At 52.5% G+C, this 18859-nt stretch overlaps 1 protein-coding gene across 1 annotated transcript; it reads left to right on the forward strand.

Moving 5' to 3' along the window:
* The first annotated feature begins 8644 nt into the window (after window positions 1–8644).
* LOC139012600 (DLA class II histocompatibility antigen, DR-1 beta chain-like) lies at window positions 8645–18271 on the forward strand. The gene is made up of 6 exons (XM_070418744.1): window positions 8645–8834; window positions 13996–14265; window positions 16153–16434; window positions 17096–17206; window positions 17651–17674; window positions 17953–18271. Exons 1-6 carry the CDS (start codon window positions 8735–8737, stop codon window positions 17964–17966), a joined length of 801 nt encoding a protein of 266 aa, XP_070274845.1. The 5' UTR covers window positions 8645–8734; the 3' UTR covers window positions 17967–18271.
* The last annotated feature ends 588 nt before the right edge of the window (window positions 18272–18859 follow it).

Here is an 18859-nt window from a genome sequence, read left to right on the forward strand (position 1 = left end):
GAGGCCTCAAGCTGGAGCTGGGCCTCAGAGCTAAAGCTGGTTCTCAGCTCCAGTGACAGCCATAGAAGGTAAATAAATCCCAGACTTAAAAAAAAAGAAAAAAAGGAGAGGTTGGGAGCTTCAGTCACCCACCAGCCTGAAAACAGCCCTCAGCCCCTCACCCAGACTGGCCAGGCACACCAGTGGGGACCCCCACCCTAAAGGGGGTGCGGGCAGCCTAAAAACAGCCATCATCCCCTCACCCAGACTGGCCAGGCACCCCACTGAGGACCCCCACCCTAAAGGGGGTGCGGGCAGCCTAAAAACAGCCCTCAGCCCCTCACCCAGACTGGCCAGGCACCCCAGTGGGGACCGCCCCCAGAAGCCTCAGCAGGCGGTCTTGCCTTGCGGCCTGGGAACTGCAAATCAGCAGGTCGGGGCTGCAAGGCGAGGCCTTCCCCCAGCAGCGGGTCTTGCCTTGGGGCCTGGGAACCTCCCATCAGTGGGTCCAGGCTGCAAGGCAAGGCCTTCCCCCAGAAGCCCCAGATACTTTAAAAATAGAAGGATCCCCTTTTGAACCAATCCGTTTAGATTCATTAGTATAACAGTATGGAACTAATGAAATACAGTGATAGGAAGTGTGACACTGATGGTTCTGGGCTTGTGAAGGGTGAGGGACAGAAGGGTACACACGGTCTTCCCTTCAGTTCTGCTGGAGAGATGAGCTCCGAGGGCCGGAGCTGCTCCATGCCCAGAGGAGGTGGGCGTGGTCAATGGCTGTTACAGAACTTCTTGCCAAGCAGGGACCTTACCCAACCCACAGGAACCTTTTTACTCCAGAAAACAGAAACAGCCAGTTCCCAATGTGCATGGGAAAACCAGTGTCCCCTCCTGTGCACGGTGTCCTGATGGAGTGACGGGGGAGGTGGGCGAGGGGAGCAGTGCAGAATTGTTGGGAATGGAAATGCCATGAAATATCCACAGTCCTGGCTGTGCCCAGACACTGGCTGAGGGATTAGGGCTGATTCTCTCAGGAAGGGAATATTCCATGGGTGGAGGATTTACAGGCTCAGGGTGGGCCGTGTGTTAGTTTGGGGCAAATCCCTCAGCATTCCTGCTGCCAAGCCCTCAAAGGAATGAGGCAGAGGCACCCCTCACCCCCAAGACCCCTTCATGGACATTTTAGCATCTATGTGATTTTTAATCCCTTCAGGGAGACTTTCTATCCTGCAGTCCCATCCCACCCCACTGTTGCTGTTTGTCTGCCAGCTGGGTGGAGGATCAAGGGGAAAGGGGGTTAATACTCACTGAAAGACTACTGATCCTACCGGGAAACCAACCTATTTACTGTACTGTTGTAAATATCATACCCTTTATATCCTGTATATTGACTTCTTTTAAATAAATTGAAATATCTTAGAAAAAAAGGAAAAAAAAAGGCAAGGCAGGGCGGGATCCAGAAGACCCAGAAGCCGCCTGATATGGTAGCAACTCTATCAGTAAGCACTCTGAAAGTCAGTGGCATAAATGCACCAAATAAAGGACAGATTATGAGGTGAATCAAAAACAAAACCCTCTTTAAATATAAAGACACATATCGATTAAAAGTAAATGAATTAAGCTGCAGCCTGTTTTGCTCAGTGGATAGAGCATTCGCCCGTGGACTGAAGGGTCCCAGGTTCGATTCCAGTCAAGGGCATGTACCTCAGTTGCTGGCTTGATCCCCAGTCCCTATCAAAGCATGTGCAGGAGGCAACCAATCAATGTGTCTCTCCCTTTCCCTTCACTCTCTCTAAAATTCAATGGGAAAATATCCTTGGGTGAAGATTAACAAAAACAAAGTAAATGGATTAAGTAACATTAAAGAGATTATAAGAAAAATATATTCCAAATTCTGTTAGTTGTATAATGGTTATGTTTAAATTATTAACACCTAAGAAATTGGGTGAATGGTACATATAATATGCTGTAGTATTTTATAGTTTTTTTAAGATGTATGATATTATTTCAAATTAAAATATTAAAAAATTTAAAAATTAATAAAATATTAATTGAAATGTATCTGCATTACATGAAAAATCTGCTAATTGCTTCTAGCATAATTTATTAAATTGTACTAAAATTTACAAGGGTTCAATTAAAAAAATCTTAATTCTAAATGATATAATAGAAAATATATAATAGTGCAGTTATAAGCACTTATCTGAAAATACAAATTTAAAGAAGTGAATTTAAAGAAGGGATTAGCCAAATAAAATATATGCACAACCCATGAACACAGACAACAGTATGGTGATGGCCAGAGAGAAGTGGGGGGCAAGAGCTGGATAGAGGGAGCAAAAGGGGGGAAATAGGGACATCCTATATAATAATAATAAAAGGCTAATATGCACATTGACTGAACGACAGAATGACCAGTTGCTATGATGAGCACTGGCCACCAGGGGGCAGATGCTAAATGCAGGAGCTGCCTCCTGGTGGTCAGTGCACTTCCATATGGGGAGTGCCACTCAGCCAGAAGCTGGCTCATGGCTGGCCAGCGCAGTGGTGGTGCCAATAGCTTCTCCCACCTCCATGGCAGCACTAAGAATGTCCAACTAACAGTTTAGACCTGGTCCCTTGGGGGCCTAAGCCTTTAGTCGGACATCCCCAAGGGCTCCCTGGCTGCTAGAAGGATGTCTGACTGCAAGCTTAGGCCTGATCCCCTAGGGACTGGGCCTAAGTCAAAAGGTGGACATGCCCCAAGGGGTCCTGGACTGTGAATGGGTGCAGGCTGGGCTGAGGGATCCCCCCACCGAGTGCACAAATTTTTGTGCACCGGGCCTCTAGTATATATAGAAAGCCAGGGCCCTCACGACCAGATGGACAACCGAACAGTAACAGTAAGAACCACACAGCAGCTGCATTGGGCGACCAGGTTGTCAGAGGGGTTAGTGAGACACAACCAAATGACTGAACAAGCAGGCTGTATTGGGTGACAAGACCACCAGGGGGATTAGTGAGGGACAACCAAAGGACTGACCAGCAGGCTGCGTGTAGTGACCAGGCCGGCAGGGGGATTAGTGAGGGACAACCAAAGGACTGACCAGCAGGCTGCGTGGTGCCAACAAGCCAGCGAGGGGGCAGTTAGGGGCTACCAGGCTGGCTGGGAGGGCAATTGGGGGTGACCTGGCCAGCAGGAGGGCAGTTGGGGGTGATCAGGCCAGCAGGCAGTGGTGGTTAGGGGTGATCAGGCTGGTGGGGGGCGCAGTTAGGGACGATCAGGTAGGCAGGCAGGTGAGCAGTTAGGAGCAGGCAGTCCCGGATTGTGAGAGGGATGTCTGACAGTCGGCTTAGGCGCAATCCCTGGAATTGGGCCTAAATTGGCAGTCAGACATCCCCCGAGGGATCCCAGATTGGAGTGGGTGCAGGCTGGGCTGACTGAATACCCTCCCCCCATGCATGAATTTTGTGCACCGGGACTCTAGTTTGTATATATTGGAAATGAACACCACAGTAAGTCTAGGGAACATTTATACCACACATAGTTACTAAACTCTTTCTAGAGATGAGAACATTTAAGACAGTGGTTCCAACATGGAGCACATGCCACACAGGGGAGAAATTTTATTTTTAAGGGCAGAAATTTGAGAATGAGTTATTAACAGTTAATTTTTTTTTATTTTCATGGTTCTAGGGGCCTCATGTACAGTATATAAATGTATATTGTGACATATTTATGCATTTCAGTTGTCTACTAGTATTATGTTTTGAAACTTTACTTGCTATTTTTTCATATCACTTCATATTATTTTTTAAAACAATTTCTTAGTGATTTTTCCTTCAGTTCTTCAACTGTCCTTTTATGCTTTTACTAGAGGCCCGGTGCACAAAAATTTGTGCACTCGGGGGGGGGGGGGGGGGGGGAGAGGGGGGTCCCTCAGCCCGGCCTGTGCCCTCTCGCAGTCTGGAACCCCTCAGGAGATAATGACCTGCTGGCTTAGGCTTGCTCCCGGGTGGCAGAGGGCAGGCCCAATCCCTAGGTGCAGCCCCTGGTGGGGCTCAGAGCAGGGCCTATTGGGGAGTTGGGGCGCCACCCCCTGTCACACACAGAACAGGGCGGATCAGGGGGTTGGGGTGTCACCACTCACACTCAGGGCAGGGTCAATGGGGAGATTATGGCTCTACCCTGTCACAAACAGAGCAGGGCCCGTGGGGGGGGGAGGGGGGAGATTGGCGCGCCACACCCTATCACACACAGAGCCACAGGGCGATCAGGGGGTTTGGGCGCTGCACCCTGTCATGCTGATCCAGTGCCAGGAGGCCTCGTGGCTCCGCTGATCCCGGTGCTGGGAGGCATATTACCCTTTTACTATATAGGATAGAGGCCTGGTGCATGGGTGGGGGCCAGCTGGTTTGCCCTGAAGGGTGTCCTGGATCAGGGTGGGGGTCTCCACTGGGGTGCCTGGCCAGCCTGGGTGAGGGGATGATGGCTGTTTGCAGCTGGTCACACCCCCTTCAGGGTGGGGGTCCCCACTGGGGTGCCTGGCCAGTCTGGGTGAGGGCCTGAGGGCTGCTTTCAGGCTGGCGGTTGTTGATTGAAGCTCCCAACCGCTCCTTTTTTTTATTTTATTCTGGGCCAGCTTTAGCTCTGGCTCTAGCTCTGAGAGCAGTTATCTGGTTTGTTTCGGTTCTATAATCGAAACAATGTATAACTCCAGCTTTGAGATCCCGGCCTATATTTGTTAGAATGTTTCAAACTGCCAGCTCAGAGGCCGGCAAGGCAGGTGGGGAACGTTGGAGTCTGCAGTCACTGCAGCAAGCAAGCCTCATGTTCACTTCCAGCTGCCTGGCTGCCGGCCGCCATCTTGGCTGACAGTTAATTTGCATAAGGATATGCTGATTAGCCAATGGGAAGGGTAGCGGTCGTACGCCAATTACCATATTTCTCTTTTATTAGTGTACTAGAGGCCCGGTGCACAAAAATTTGTGCACTGGGGCGGGGGGGGGGGGGTGTCCCCCAGCCCCGCCTGTGCCCTCTCACAGTCTGGGACCCCTCGGGAGATAACGACCTGCTGGCTTAGGCCTGCTCCCGGGTGGCAGAGGGCAGGCCCAATCCTTAAGTGCAGCCCCTGGTCAGGCTCAGAGCAGGGCCGATTGGGGAGGTTGCGGCGCCACCCCCTGTCATGCACAGAGCAGGGCCGATCAGGGGGTTGGGGCGCTGGCCCCTGTCACTCACAGAGCAGGGCCAATCAGGGGGTTGGGGCGCTGCTCCCTGTCACTCACAGAGCAGGGCCGATCAGGGGGTTGGGGCGCTGTCCCCTGTCACTAACAGAGCAGGGTCCATAAGGGGGGTTGGGGCACTGTCCCCTGTCACTCACAGAGCAGGGCCCATCAGGGGGTTGAGGAGCTCCCCCCTGTCACTCACAGAGTAGGGCCGATAGGGGAGCTGGGGCACCCGCCACCTGTCACGCACAGAGCAGGGCCCATCAGGGGGTTGGGGCGCTGGCCCCTGTCACTCACAGAGCAGGGCCAATCAGGGGGTTGGGGCGCTGCTCCCTGTCACTCACAGAGCAGGGCCGATCAGGGGGTTGGGGCGCTGTCCCCTGTCACTAACAGAGCAGGGTCCATAAGGGGGGTTGGGGCACTGTCCCCTGTCACTCACAGAGCAGGGCCCATCAGGGGGTTGAGGAGCTCCCCCCTGTCACTCACAGAGTAGAGCCGATAGTGGAGTTGGGGCACCGCCCCCTGTCACACACAGATCAGGGCGGATCAAGGGGTTGGGGAGCTGCACCCTGTCACACTCAGGGCAGGGCCAATGGGGAGGTTATGGCTCTACCCTGTCACACACAGAGCAAGGCCCGTGGAGGGGGATTGGGGCGCCACCCTCTATCACCCACAGAGCAGGGCTGATCAGGGGGTTGGAGCGCCGCTACTGTCACACTCGGGGCAGGGCCGATGGAGAGGTTATGGCTCTACCCTGTCACACACAGAGCAGGGCCCGTGGGGGGGGGGGGGGTTGGGGCGCTGCACCCTGTCACACACAGAGCAGGGCCGATCAGGGGGTTGGTGTGCTGCACCTTGTCACACACAGAGCCGCAGGGCAATCGGGGTATTGGGGAGCTCCCCCCTATCAGGCACAGAGCAGGGCTGATCAGGGGGTTTGGGCGCTGCCCCCTGTCATGCTGATCCCGGTGCCGGGAGCCTCATTGCTCCGCTGATCCCGGTGCTGGGAGGCATATTACCCTTTTACTATATAGGATAGAGGCCTGGTGCACGGGTAGGGGCTGGCTGGTTTGCCCTGAAGGGTGTCCTGGATCAGGGTGGGGGTCCCCACTGGGGTGCCTGGCCAGGATGGCTGAGGGGCTGAGGGCTGTTTTCCCGCTGGCAGTTGACTAAAAGCTCCCAACTGCTCCTTGTTTTCTTTCTTTTTTTTATTTTTTATTCTGGGCCAGCTTTAGCTCTGAGGCCTCGCTGCTGAAAACATGGATACAATGTTGTGGTCTGGGGCTGACTGAAAGCCGGTTTTGTTTAGCTTCTTATTTGCGACATAGTAATAGTTGCTTAGAGTTGCAGTTGAGAGTCCGGCAAGTGAGGCGTGGAACGTTGGAGTCTGCAGTCACTGGAGCAAGCAAGCCTCATGTTCGCTTCCAGCTGCCTGGCTGCCGGCCGCCATCTTGGCTGACAGTTAATTTGCATAAGGATACGCTGATTAGCCAATGGGAAGGGTAGCGGTCGTACGCCAATTACCATGTTTCTCTTTTATTAGTGTAGATATTTTTCTCTTTCATGGATGCCATGTTCTTTGGAAGCTTGTTTAGACCAAATTAATGGCCTTTTAGGCTTTCTTCCCATGAACAGGAGCTCACTTTTTGAACAATAGGAATCCTATGTCATGAGGGAAATGGCATCAGGGTTGAGAGAAGCTTAGGTGGGGCATGGCCAAAAAAAGGTGGGAAACCACTGCTTTAAGATCTACCCTCTTAGCTGTGCATTATATCCTGGTGACTTGTGTATTTCTTAGCTGGAAGTTTGTGCCTTTTGACCATCTTCCTCCATTTCACCCCTTAATTGCAGTCATTTCGCTGCAGCATGGTCAGTATCCTGTCACTAGACACATGCAGGCACATGGAGGACTGCGTGTCAGAACTGGGGCGTGAGAGTTAACGCGGTACTTCAATGGACAGCTGTCCTTTCAAGTCCACTGAGGATCAGAGAGGTACATGCATGTTCGTATAACATGTGCTGATGATCTAACGTAGAACTAGATGCTCTAAGTCACATGATAACATCAAAGGATGTACTTCCTAGTTTTCCCATTGAGTTCCATTTCCTGAGCACGCTATAATAATTTCATTAGCAAAGCCTTCTTCTACCTTTTCCTAGAATAAAGCAAGAGCAGTTGACTAAATAAGAGGACATGCCCCCAAGAAAATGAGAAAATCCCAATGGGGACCAGGAGGAAAGAACTGAATGCTTTTCACATGAAACACTAGCTGTTCTAACGCAGAGCTGCTGGGCCACAGGCTGGCTTTGAGTCCTTCTCAGTCTCCCAGTCCCTTGTGCACTTTGGTTTGGACAGTTGGCTGATCACACTGGTGGGGTAAGTGCTGTCCAAAGGCACGTTCCCTCCATCCCACACAGATCGCCTCCTCTGGCCCCTTTCTCCAGTGTGTTCCCGAGGGGCCCTGAGCTCAGTGACAGCACCAGGAGAGAAACCTGAAAAACCTTTCACTCAGGATAATTATTGAATAACTTTCATTTTCCTTCAGTGAGTGACATTCCCCCCTGTAAAGAGTCACCGATTATACTGTCCAATCAGCAGCTATAAGCCTGTCATGTCATCAGTTTCTAGGGGAAGCTGCTCCTCGAGGTGTCCCGAGAAACACAGCCTTTCCCAGTATGGAAACACCTGAAAGATCGCAGTGGCTTTAACTGTGAGAGGCTAAGTCATTTCCCCAAATCTGCAGCACTAAGTTCAGGTACAACAGGGAAATAAGCCCCTCAGAGAACGACAAGCCACTCCTGCTCGTCAGTGAGATCCACATGGTCTCACTCATATGTGGAATCTGATGAACAAAATAAACTGATGAACAAAATAGATCCAGAGATGTAGAAGCACAGAGGGAAGGTAGGGTGGGTGGGTGGGAAGAGATCAACCAAAGAACTTATACGCCTATATGCATAACCCAGGGACACAGACAATAGAGTGGTGAATGGTGGGAGTGGGGGCGGGGGAGGGCTAGAAAAGGTCAATGGGGGAAAAGAAGACATATGTAATACTTTCAACAATAAAGATTATTTAAAAAGAACAAAATGGAAGGCCTCCTAACTTGCAATCAGCTCCCTCACCCTCAGCTCCCAGCACACTCACTCATCCATTTGCAGAACAGCTCTGTCTGCAGTGAGAGAGACCAACGCTCCCCAAAGGCTCCAACTTGTGTGCTCATCACCGACAGCACAGAGCTGCCTCACAATAGGGCCCAACAGTGTTTCTGAAACTACCAGATCTTTAAAGCACTAAATCAAAGCAATGTTTTTAATGCAGGAAATTCTAAGTTCCAGAAGAGGACCTTCCTACTGAATCTCTGACCAGCAACTGATGATGCTGTTCATCTCTGATGTTCATTAGTTCTCAGTACTGAGATGACCCAATCCAGGAACAAAGAAATGAGTGCCTCAGTTGGTGTTTTGGGGGATGTGGGTGGAGAAGGGTCACAGTCCTCACTGAGTGAGACCCCCCTGCTCCCTGCCCCTGTCCTCTCTGAGCTCCAGCATGGTGTGTCTGCGGTTCCCCGGAGGCTCCTGGATGGCCGCTCTGACGGTGATGCTGATGGCACTGAGCCCTCCCCTGGCTCAGGCCAGGGACACTCCACGTAAGTGCACCTTGGGGGTGAGCTGTTGTGGGGGAGGAAGAAAGGGAATTAGCTTTGTCACTGTGTCCAAGCCATGTCCCTTAAAAAATGGTGGCATTTTCTTCAGTGGCCACCTGCCTTTATCACATGGATCCTGATTTTTTCCACCACAAAAGGGGCTGGTGTTCGTCACTACAAGATATACAAGGGGCCTTGTGTATCTCATCCTTTTCTTCTCACCTCGTCTCCAGTCAAATCTCCCCAGTCTCCTGTCACCTTCCATCAGAGTCTAGAGAGGACTGAGAAATAATGATCTCAGACTGATTCCCACCCAGTGCTCCATTTATTGTATTGAGTTATCCCCCAAAGGAACATTTCTCTGGCATTTTATGGGGAGTAAAAAGGAATTAGAGGGTCTCTCTTTGAGGATCCTGTGTTCTGTCCTCAGCAGAATTTGTGATGTTGGTGCCTCTCCCTCCGATATGAAATGTATCCAGGGACCTCCCCACCATCTCCTTTCCTTTCTCCCTGAGCCCCTTAAGAAAAAAAAAAATTCAGAGCAATAATTGCTTTAAAAAAATACCCCAGGGTTATGGGACAGAGAGCATGGATTCACCTGACATCAGTTCAAGTGCTAAGGGAGCTGTCCCTGAGGAAGTGACACTTGAGACCTGGATGATGAGAGACGCCACCATGAGAAGATCTAGGGGACAAGTGTCCCAGGGAGAGGAAGAGGGAGAGGCCTCAGTGTGGGAACGTGTTTGCCGTGTTGAAGGGGCAGGAAGAAGGCTAGCGAGGCTGCAGCAGGCAAGCAAGTTGGGGAGTGGCACTGACATAGGAAGAGGCTGGGGAAGACGGCAGACAAATCATATTGGGCCCTGACGGGCGGGTAAGAAGTTTGAATTTTATCTGAAGAGACATGTGAACTGCTGAGGGTTATAGGAGAGTCCACGTATGTTTATTAAAAACAATAATCCCAGCTACCAGGTGAAGATTGGATTGCGGGGTTCACAAGAGGAGTTGGGGGCCCTTGAGGAGCATGGAAGAGCGCCCAGGTGACGGGCTTGGGCTTCAGTTAGTGTTTGCGGCAAAGTCAGCGGGAAAGGGGAAGTGAGCAGATCTGGGGGAGATATTTCCACAACTTGTTCTGGATGAAATGGGGGAGGAGTCACAATCCCTAAGGATTTATCCTCAATAATTTGAATAAACTAGGTGGAGCTGTGAATTGAGAAAGGAAAGACTGTGTAAGAAGTAATTTGAAGCAGGTGGTTAGGAATGAAGGTTTGGTGTGAGTTGGAAATGACTTTAACATTTATGTGGAGCTGTCAAGAGGTCAGTTGAACACAGAAGCCTGGATTTCAGGGCCGGCCAGGGCAGGGTGTATGTGTTGGTGTCATTTACACCTGTGCTGTGTTAAACTCCAGGGAAGTGAAGGAGAGAGAGAGAGAGAGAGAGAGAGAGAGAGAGAGAGAGAGAGAGAGAAGGAGAGAGAGAACAAGAAGATGTTAAGGGCTGAGCCTAGAGGACCAAGAGCCAATGAGAGCAGAAGAGACTGAGAAGGGGTGCAGTGTGTTGAGGAAAACCAAGAGAAGGTGATGCAGGGCGGTGAGGGGAAGTAGATTTTTCCAGAAGGGAGTGGCCAGGTGTGATAAGAACCACTAGGAGACAGGGCAGTGAGGACAGGCAGAGCAGTGAGCACTGGGTTTGGTGGGTGTGAAGTTCACAGACAGTGGAGTGTATGAGATGAAACCTGATTGGACCGTTGAAGAGAGGACGGGGGCTGAAGACATGAGGGATGATTACAGGTGCCTCTGAGCAGTGACCTCAGGGAGACTGTGCACTGGGCTCAGGCAGTCAGCTGGAACTAAAGCATAAGAACAAAGGAGCCTGAAGAGAAGCTGGGGACTCGAGAACCAGAGATGCTCAGTCATCACAAGGAGCCACGGGAGTGACCTTAAAGGCAGCGGTGACTGGTTATGAAAGCCACCAATTCCACAGCCACCGCTTATTAGTGACCAGAGCAGACAGTCACCACCTGGGGATGAGGGTTGGGTCATGGACAAGACAAATCTGGTCCCTGTGGCATGGAGCAGCGTCACAGTGGGCAGGTACTGTGCACCAGGCCTACATTTGAGTGTGTGACTCTCATAACCATCCTGTCTCACCTGCAGCAATTACAACTGTAATCACCCATGGAATCTGATTCAGAGAGTTTAAACAACTTACCCAGAGTCACATGGTTAGTTGTAGAACCAGGTGACATAGTCTAAGTCTCAGTATCTAGAAAGTCCTCTCTTCTACCTCAGCACAGTCCTTTCATATTAGGTGCATGTATATCCCGTTATTATACAGAGACCAATGTGTCTGTACTTGTGTTCAAAATGACATTTAGTGATAAAATTGATCAAAGACAATTGCCAAATGTTGATAAAAACATTATTTTCACTAGAAAGTTAAGGAGTAGAAAGATCTCATGACCCTGCACTTTTAGGGGCTATACGAATTAAAATAGCAAGTTATTTATTGATTGCTTATATGATCAGCAATAGGAAGAATCACAATTTAATTCCACACTTAACAATATCCTGTGAGGAATACAGTATCAGTAAATCCTTATCAGAGATAAAGAACAAGGCCCATGGGTGTTACAACCTGACCCAGGGGGAGAGCTCATGTTCTAATTTAGGTTCCTCATTCTAGAGCCTGGGCTTCCACCCCCACTGTGAACAGGGGCTTGGTTGGGTCTGACTTGCTGCTGAGATTTCTGATGTTCCCATGGGCCAGCCTGTGTCTCAGGGTTGGGGGCAGCAGGTGCAAGGGCTGCCAGTTCCAATACACAGGAGGAATTTACATCCATTTTGCATTTACACCTTTAAAAGTTCCATATCGGCTCACACTATGTGCAGACTGTCATAGACACGTGAGGAACACAAGGAACTTTAAGAGCACTCCTCCCTCTCAGATTCCATCAGCGGGTGGGCTTGTGTTGCCAAAGGTAATACAGGATGCCCGATTTAAGCTGAATTTCAGAGAAACAACAATTATTTATCTGAAATTCAAATGTAACTGGGAATCATATATATTTATCTGCTTTATCCTTAAGTTGGGCCCATGAGCCTGGCCTGACACTGCTGAGCACACAGGCTACAGTGAACACCAACTCACACATGTTTGTTTTCAGCTTCTCAGGTGTCAGGAAGGTGCTGGGGAATTTGTGAAAAGTTACATAGACCGAGTCTGACCAGAGTGCCCTCCCCTCTGCCATCACTTCTCCGTGAAGGTCTCCATCTAAAGCTGGGACCTGCTCCTGTTTGTAATCTGTCTCTGTGAGGGGGTCATCTCAGCTGCTCCCCTTCTGAGGGACCTGCCTGTAGAAATGAGAGTCCACATCTGGCCAAGGCTGGTAACCTGATGCCTCCTGGTATTACTGGGAGCAGGAGGCAGTTAGAAAGTGAGTTAGTTGGGACTTTTAACAGGAATCAAATGGTTGTGGCTGTAGCTGCTCCTGTGGACAAGCAGTGGGCCAGTGGCCGGGAGATGAAGAAAGATGATGTGGGGGATAAATAATGACCTGGTGACTGGTTAACAAGGCAAAGAAACAGGTAGATCTTGGTCCTGAACAAGTTTCTTTTTCTGGAAAAATAGTCTGCACTGGAACCACATTCTTAAGGAATATAAGTGTCATATAGACCAAGCGTTTCCACAGACACAATATTGGCTAATTTTTTATTGTCACTCTCAGCTGCTGCATAATCAACAGTGGCTTTTCACCCCAGACTTTTCAGATGGTTCACCACCCCTTTCCCTCCTTCCCACCCCTGGGACGTCTGCAATATGTAAAGCCATGTCTGCTGTCACATGAGGGTTTCTCTGACAGCTGGTGGGGATGCCGAGTGCAGCCCACTGTGTACAGAACACCCACCCCCACCTCACAGAATCATCTGGTCCAAACGCCAATAGTGTTGAGGGTGAGAACACAGCTGGACACCGGCTGTTTCTGAAAATTCTAGACTCACACTTTATACACACGCACCTTCCAATGCAGCTCTTCACGGTTTATTTAGAAAAAAAATTAGGCAGTTACACAAATTCACCACTTTCTCGTTGAACCCACTCAATCACTTGAAGTTTAAAACCTTCCTTTTTACTTTGCTTTCTGTGATGTTTGTCAAAACGCCATGAGTTGTGGTCAGTCATCTCTGCTGACCTCCCGCGTCTCTCCTCCATGAGTCGTGCGTCGTGGGGAGCCCCCTGTCCTCAGTCAGGGCCTCCCATTTCTGCAGGGACTCTCTCCACACCAGCGACGGTGTCAGAGCTTCCATCCACCACCTGCTTTAACCACAGGTGTGCTCTGTTCTCTGCGCTTCCTGGGTTGGACATGCAGGAAAGAGAGGGCGCCCTATTGGGATTAGGGTGTAACCCCTGAACCTCCTCAGTGCTCTCCCTTACATGCAGCAGAAGCCCCCTAACTCACCCCAGGCTCTCAGCACCCGCCTCCTCCAGGCTCCTGTCCCCTCCCCCCCACTGTCTGGGCTCAGAGCCTGTTCTCTGGTTTCCCAGGAAGCACATGGGTTCTCTGAGGCTTTGCAGGTGGCATTGCCTTCACCTGAGATGTGCCCCCTCCCCCACACGCAGCGACCTTCCCCCTCATCCTGTCACTCAGAGGCCCTGGCCCCGCCCCTGATGGAACTTGGACCCTGTGGTGCTGCTCCAGGCCCCTGTCCTGCCATCTCCCTCCTGTGTGGATGCGCCTGTGGTTGCCTGTGATGGGCACTTTGGTGAATTCTAAGTTGCAGAGGGGAGGGCGATGCCCGGTTTCCTGCCTGGGTCCCGGGCAGCTGGGGCCTGGCACGAGGTCCCCTGCCCAGGGGGTGACAGGAGGAGGCGGGTGTGGGGAGGGGAGAGGCGGGGGGTGAGGGGCGGGGGGCGTCTAGGAGGAGGCGGTGATGGCACAAGTCCTGGCCCAGCCTGGAGCCCGGAGCCCGCGGGGCAGCCCAGTGGGTCCCCAGTGGCTGAGGGTCCCAGGGGTCTCCCTGCCCTGCGGCCTCCCAGCCCCAGAGGAGGGGCCCCGGGCACTGGCTGTGGGGGTGCCGGGTCCTGTGTCCCCACCGCCTGGCTCCCTGCACTGGGCGGCGTCGACATCTTCTCTCACCCGCGTGATGGGTCCTTCCTGTCCCCGCAGCGCATTTCCTGGAGCAGCTTAAGTCCGAGTGTCATTTCTCCAACGGGACGGAGCGGGTGCGGTTCCTGCAGAGATACATCCACAACGGGCAGGAGGACGTGCGCTTCGACAGCGACGTGGGGGAGTACCTCGCGGTGATGGAGCGGGGCCTGCAGGACGCGAAGCTCTGGAACAGCCAGGAGGACAAACTGGAGCGGGAGCGGGCTTATGTGGACACGTTCTGCAGACACAACTACGGGGTGTTTGAGGGATTCTCGGTGCAGCGGAAAAGTGAGCGCGGGGGCAGGTGGGTGGGGGGTGGAGGAGGAGGTGGGAGTGGGGAGGGGTGCGCACACAGGGCTGTGAGGAGCTCCCATGGGGGGCCTGAGGGCGGCTGTGGAGACCCTGAGGTCCTGTCCTGTGTAGGGCGTTTCCGGGGTGTCCAGTCCTGTCCACTCGGGGGAGGGTTTGGGGAGCAGCAGGGAGGGAGGGAGGGGGAGGTGGGAGGAGGGAGTCGGTCTGTCTTGGCCAACCCCCCCCTGACTCTGAGCCCTGGAATAGGGGTGCTGGGTGCACAAGCCTGTCCCTGGGCGGAGGGTCAGGCTGGGTGTGAGGGGCGGGGCCTCTGAGGCACCTCTGGCCTCTCTGAGCTCCTTTAGGTCTCAGTGTCTTGTTCCCCCCTCAGTGCCCTGTGTTTACAGAGGGGGTGATGGGGAGCCAGGGTCTAATTGTAATTTGTTACTTAACACACTGATGTCACATCCACACAGGCTGACAGCATTTAAGTCATTACATGTTAACTGTTTAGAGTTGAGACAATTTACCTCACGTTCTATTTTGTTAAATATTTTTTCAATGTTGCCAAATACTCACTTGAAAATTTGTTTTTTATATTAAATTTATCCTTCTCTGATTTCTAAGGTTCTTGAACAGTTTTCAGGTACGTGTTGGCTAATGGCTGTTCCTGCTCCAAGAATGGCCTATTGTCCGTCTTCCCTGGGGTCCGGACCTTTTTCTCAGTGATTTTCCAGGTTCTCTAGGCAGCAGGACAGACACTTTGCTAACATTTGATTCAGGATTTTCACTTGCTCCTGCCTTGTGTTTTCATTCTGTTTTATTTCTTTCCATGTTAAGAATTTAAACATCTTTAAGGTAATGAAATGCACTCAGAGGTTGCTAGCAATGATTTACCATCAATCTTAAATCTACCCTTTTGGGGTGCAGTAAAAATGTTTCCCCAAGTTTCTTCTCCTCCTCCTCCTCCCCCTCCTCCTCCTCCTCCTCTTCCTCCTCCAAATCTGTATTCATTGAGCCTGGTCTCAGCAGGAAGCACACGTATTGAGTCCCAGCCCCTGCCCTGATCTCAAATGTCAGCTTGCAAAGAGAGACAATTATAAAATGACAGGAATCCCAAATAACAGGTCGGCTTCTTTTGAGAAGGAGCGGGTTGCTCAGTGAGTGTCACTGTCAGTGTTATAATGATGCTGCCCTGCTCCTCCCTCTCCCTCAGGACTCAGCCCCCGGAGCTAGGGAATCGCTCATCTTTCCTGCTTCCAGGGGAACCATCTCTGTGTTCTCAGGTGTGATCACATTCCCGGGATTTCACACCCTGAGTCCCATCTCCCCAAGCTGTTCCCCAGTTTCTCCCTCTGCTTTCCTTATGTTCTCTCTCCATATGTGATAAACAGCTGACATACAGTGACGGCTACGTTCCAGTCGCTGTTTTACATATTTTAGGCCCATTGAGCCTCATATGTTCTTAAGCGGTGAGTTAGTATTATCACCCCCTTTGCAGGTGAGGAGCTGAGCAGAGAGGATCCCCCAGGATCACCCAGTAAGAGGCACAGCCTGGATGTGACCCAGGCAGCCCTGTCCTAGAAATCACACTGGAACTCACACACTCTGTGCCTCGCAAAGATTTGTAAAGACTTCATTCAACAAGGAGTAACTGTTTCAAATTATGGGGGAAGAAAACCCACACAAATTTCCTCAACGTCTCTCAAATCCAGTGGCCCGTGATGTAGATTCAAGGCCCATGGCACTACCTCCTGCGGGGCAACAGGGCAGTTGAGTGGAGCTGCCGGGGCCTAGAGCCTGGGACTAGAGACAAGGCCGAAAGGAAGCAAGCAAGGGGCCTGCCTGTCCTGCTCACGTCTCCCTCTGCCTTCTCTGTCCCAGCTGAGCCCACAGTGACCGTGTATCCTGCAAAGACCCAGCGCCTGCAGCACCACAACCTCCTGGTCTGCTCCGTGAACGGCTTCTATCCGGGCCACATTGAGGTCCGCTGGCTGCGCAATGGCCAGGAAGAGGAGGCCGGGGTGGTGTCCACGGGCCTGATCCGGAACGGGGACTGGACTTTCCAGATCCTGGTGATGCTGGAGACAGTTCCCCGGAGCGGGGAGGTCTACACCTGCCAAGTGCGGCACCCCAGCAGGACCAGCCCTGTCACCGTGGAATGGAGTGAGATGCCCTCTGACCTCACATGCCTCCCCCCCACAGGAGCCTTTGCTTTTCCCTGAGGGTCAGGGTCCCCTCTCCCCACACCCTGTTTTCCTTTGCTCTGTCTCTCCTTCAGCACAGGCCACAGGGTAGACCTGTGATCGCTTCTGTGGACACCCATAGCCCTGGGAGGCCTCCCTGACTGCCCTGCTTTGAATTCCCCACACTCTCCCAGTCATGGTGCCCTTGGCCCTGGGCACCATCCCCTGTGGGCTGGGCGGGTGCTTCTGCCTGCGCTGAGCTGCCCACTGTGATCTGGGAAGAGGTGCATCCTCCACAGCGTGGGGACCTTCCGGCCGTGGGAGAGCCCCGTCTGCTCTGCCATCTGTGGCTCTGTCACCCGGGCCAAGTCCTGGAGGTCACCAGCCCCGGGCTCCGCAGCTCTCAGAGGCGGAAGCAGTGGCCTTGGGTCGGGAGTGAGGGGACCTGAGACCAGTGCCTGGGCCTTGTACCTGCTCAGTGTGACCTCAGTCTCCTTTGAGGAAATGGCTATTGTTCTGCTTCTTCTTGGGCAGCCCCCTCCCTGCCACTCTCCCCTCTCCACCCCAAGCTCTCAATCCCAGGGTATCCATTAGAGAAGTTGGTTTGGCTAAAACCCACTAAAACCAGCTTCTTCTCTCAGGGGCCCAGTCTGGATCTGCACGGAGCAAGGTGTTGAGTGGAGCCGGGGGCTTCGTGCTGGGGCTGCTCTTCCTCGGGGCGGGGCTGCTCATCTACTTCAGGGCTCAGAAAGGTAAGGAGCCTGCTGGCAGCCGAGGCCCCGAGATGGTGGGGAGAACTGGGGCTTTGCTGGGTGAGCTCTTGGTATGGCAATGCCATAGAAGCCTCTCTTTCCCTGTCGGTCTCATGTTCCCTGGAAATGCAGAAATAACCAGCTCCCGGTTCTCAGGGTGGAGACATGAGGAGTCATGGCTGTGGGGTTAGAGAGGGGTTAACACTCACGGGGATTTGGGTGCAGATCCTGGGGCACATGGAGGAGCAGGCCCTGCTGTCACTAACATGACACTGGATGTGACGGCTTTGGGTCCGCTGCTCTCAGCTTCTGCTCTTGGCTCTGCTCTGGTGTCAGCGGGTGGGGGTGCTGCTGGAGAAGCTCAGGTGGCCTGGGCGGGGACCCTGTGTTTGGGGACACACTTACCTTCATACCTTTTAAGTGGCATCTTCCTTCTCTTCCCAGGACACTCTGGACTTCAGCCCACAGGTAACGCTCTCTAATCCTCTCTCAGGGACACATTCGGTTTCCCTAGAACAGAAGGTGCAGGGGACAAGCCAGGGGACAGGTAGCGGGAGCCTGGGTGTGGCTCTGGCGGCGGCTTACACTGCAGGGTGTCCTCCCACCTGGTGAGAGGCAGCTCTAAAGCAGCTGTGGCTCCATTGGCCTCAGAGCTTTTCTTCTCACTTGGGAGCCACAGCAGGAGGCCTGGAAGAGCATCGCCCCTGCTGGCTGGGCCTGGGAACAGCACTGTCCTCTGTCTGCAGGACTCCTGAGCTGAGGTGGCCATGGCGACAGGGGCAGGAAAGAACCTTCTGTCCAGCCCCTTCACCGCCTGAAGAGGTTTCCTGCTGGGCTCTCACTCCCCAAGGAGAGCCACTTGGGGCTCTGGCTGAGTCCTGGCTCCTGACTCCCAAGCAGCTCCTTCCTGCTGGTTCCTCCCTGCCCTGGACCTGGAGGCCCCAGTGTTGACTTCAGAACCTTAGCTCCATCCTCCCTGTCCCTGTGTGTTCAACCCTCGCTGTCTGCTTTGCACATTAGGTTACCTCTGCCCACATCCTATATAATAAAGAGCTAAAATGCAAATGGTCATCACACCTTCACGCCATCACACCGTGATGCCCTCATGCTGTCACAATCCATCACCAGGAGGCTGCGTACACAGCGGGTGTGCACAGGTTGTGGGGATGTATGTGTGCAGAGCCGCAGAGGCTTGTCTATCTGCTCCAGCCTACCTCTTTGGGACAATCCATCGAGGAGCTCCTGATGATTGGGAAGGCCCTACCTCTTGGGGAAATCAATTGCAGGGCACCTGCACTATCAGAGGGAAAAGGTCAGGCTGGGGAACCCCCTTACCCTGAGTGCACAAATTTCGTGCACCAGGCCTCTAATCCTATCTAATAATAGACAAACAGGGCAATTGACCATACCTTCGCTACACCTCCCATTGGCTAATCAGCATGATATGCAAATTAACCGACAACAAAGATTGCAGTTAATTTGCATACGTAGGTGCCCAGTGGCTATCGGCTACTGGATCCTGCAATCAGAGCTGAGAGGTTCCCTGCCCAGGCCTGATGACTCGGTCAGAAGTGTTAGGCCTGGGAATGGGCGGAGCCGGGATGGTGGGGTAGTGGGGGAGCCAGCGATGGTGGGAAGCAGGAGCGGAGCCTG

This window comes from Myotis yumanensis, unplaced genomic scaffold, assembly GCF_028538775.1.
Source record: "Myotis yumanensis isolate MYYU_CA2020_CCGP unplaced genomic scaffold, mMyoYum1.0.hap1 SCAF_6, whole genome shotgun sequence".
NCBI lineage: Eukaryota > Metazoa > Chordata > Mammalia > Chiroptera > Vespertilionidae > Myotis > Myotis yumanensis.

Excerpts from the sequence above, each read along its gene's own strand:
- LOC139012600 (XM_070418744.1), top strand. The coding sequence starts at position 8,735 with ATGGTGTGTCTGCGGTTCCCCGGAGGCTCCTGGATGGCCGCTCTGACG. Across the intron at positions 8,835-13,995 it reads TCAGGCCAGGGACACTCCAC|CGCATTTCCTGGAGCAGCTT; the intron begins GTAAGTGCACCT and ends CTGTCCCCGCAG. Across the intron at positions 16,435-17,095 it reads CCCTGTCACCGTGGAATGGA|GGGCCCAGTCTGGATCTGCA; the intron begins GTGAGATGCCCT and ends TTCTTCTCTCAG.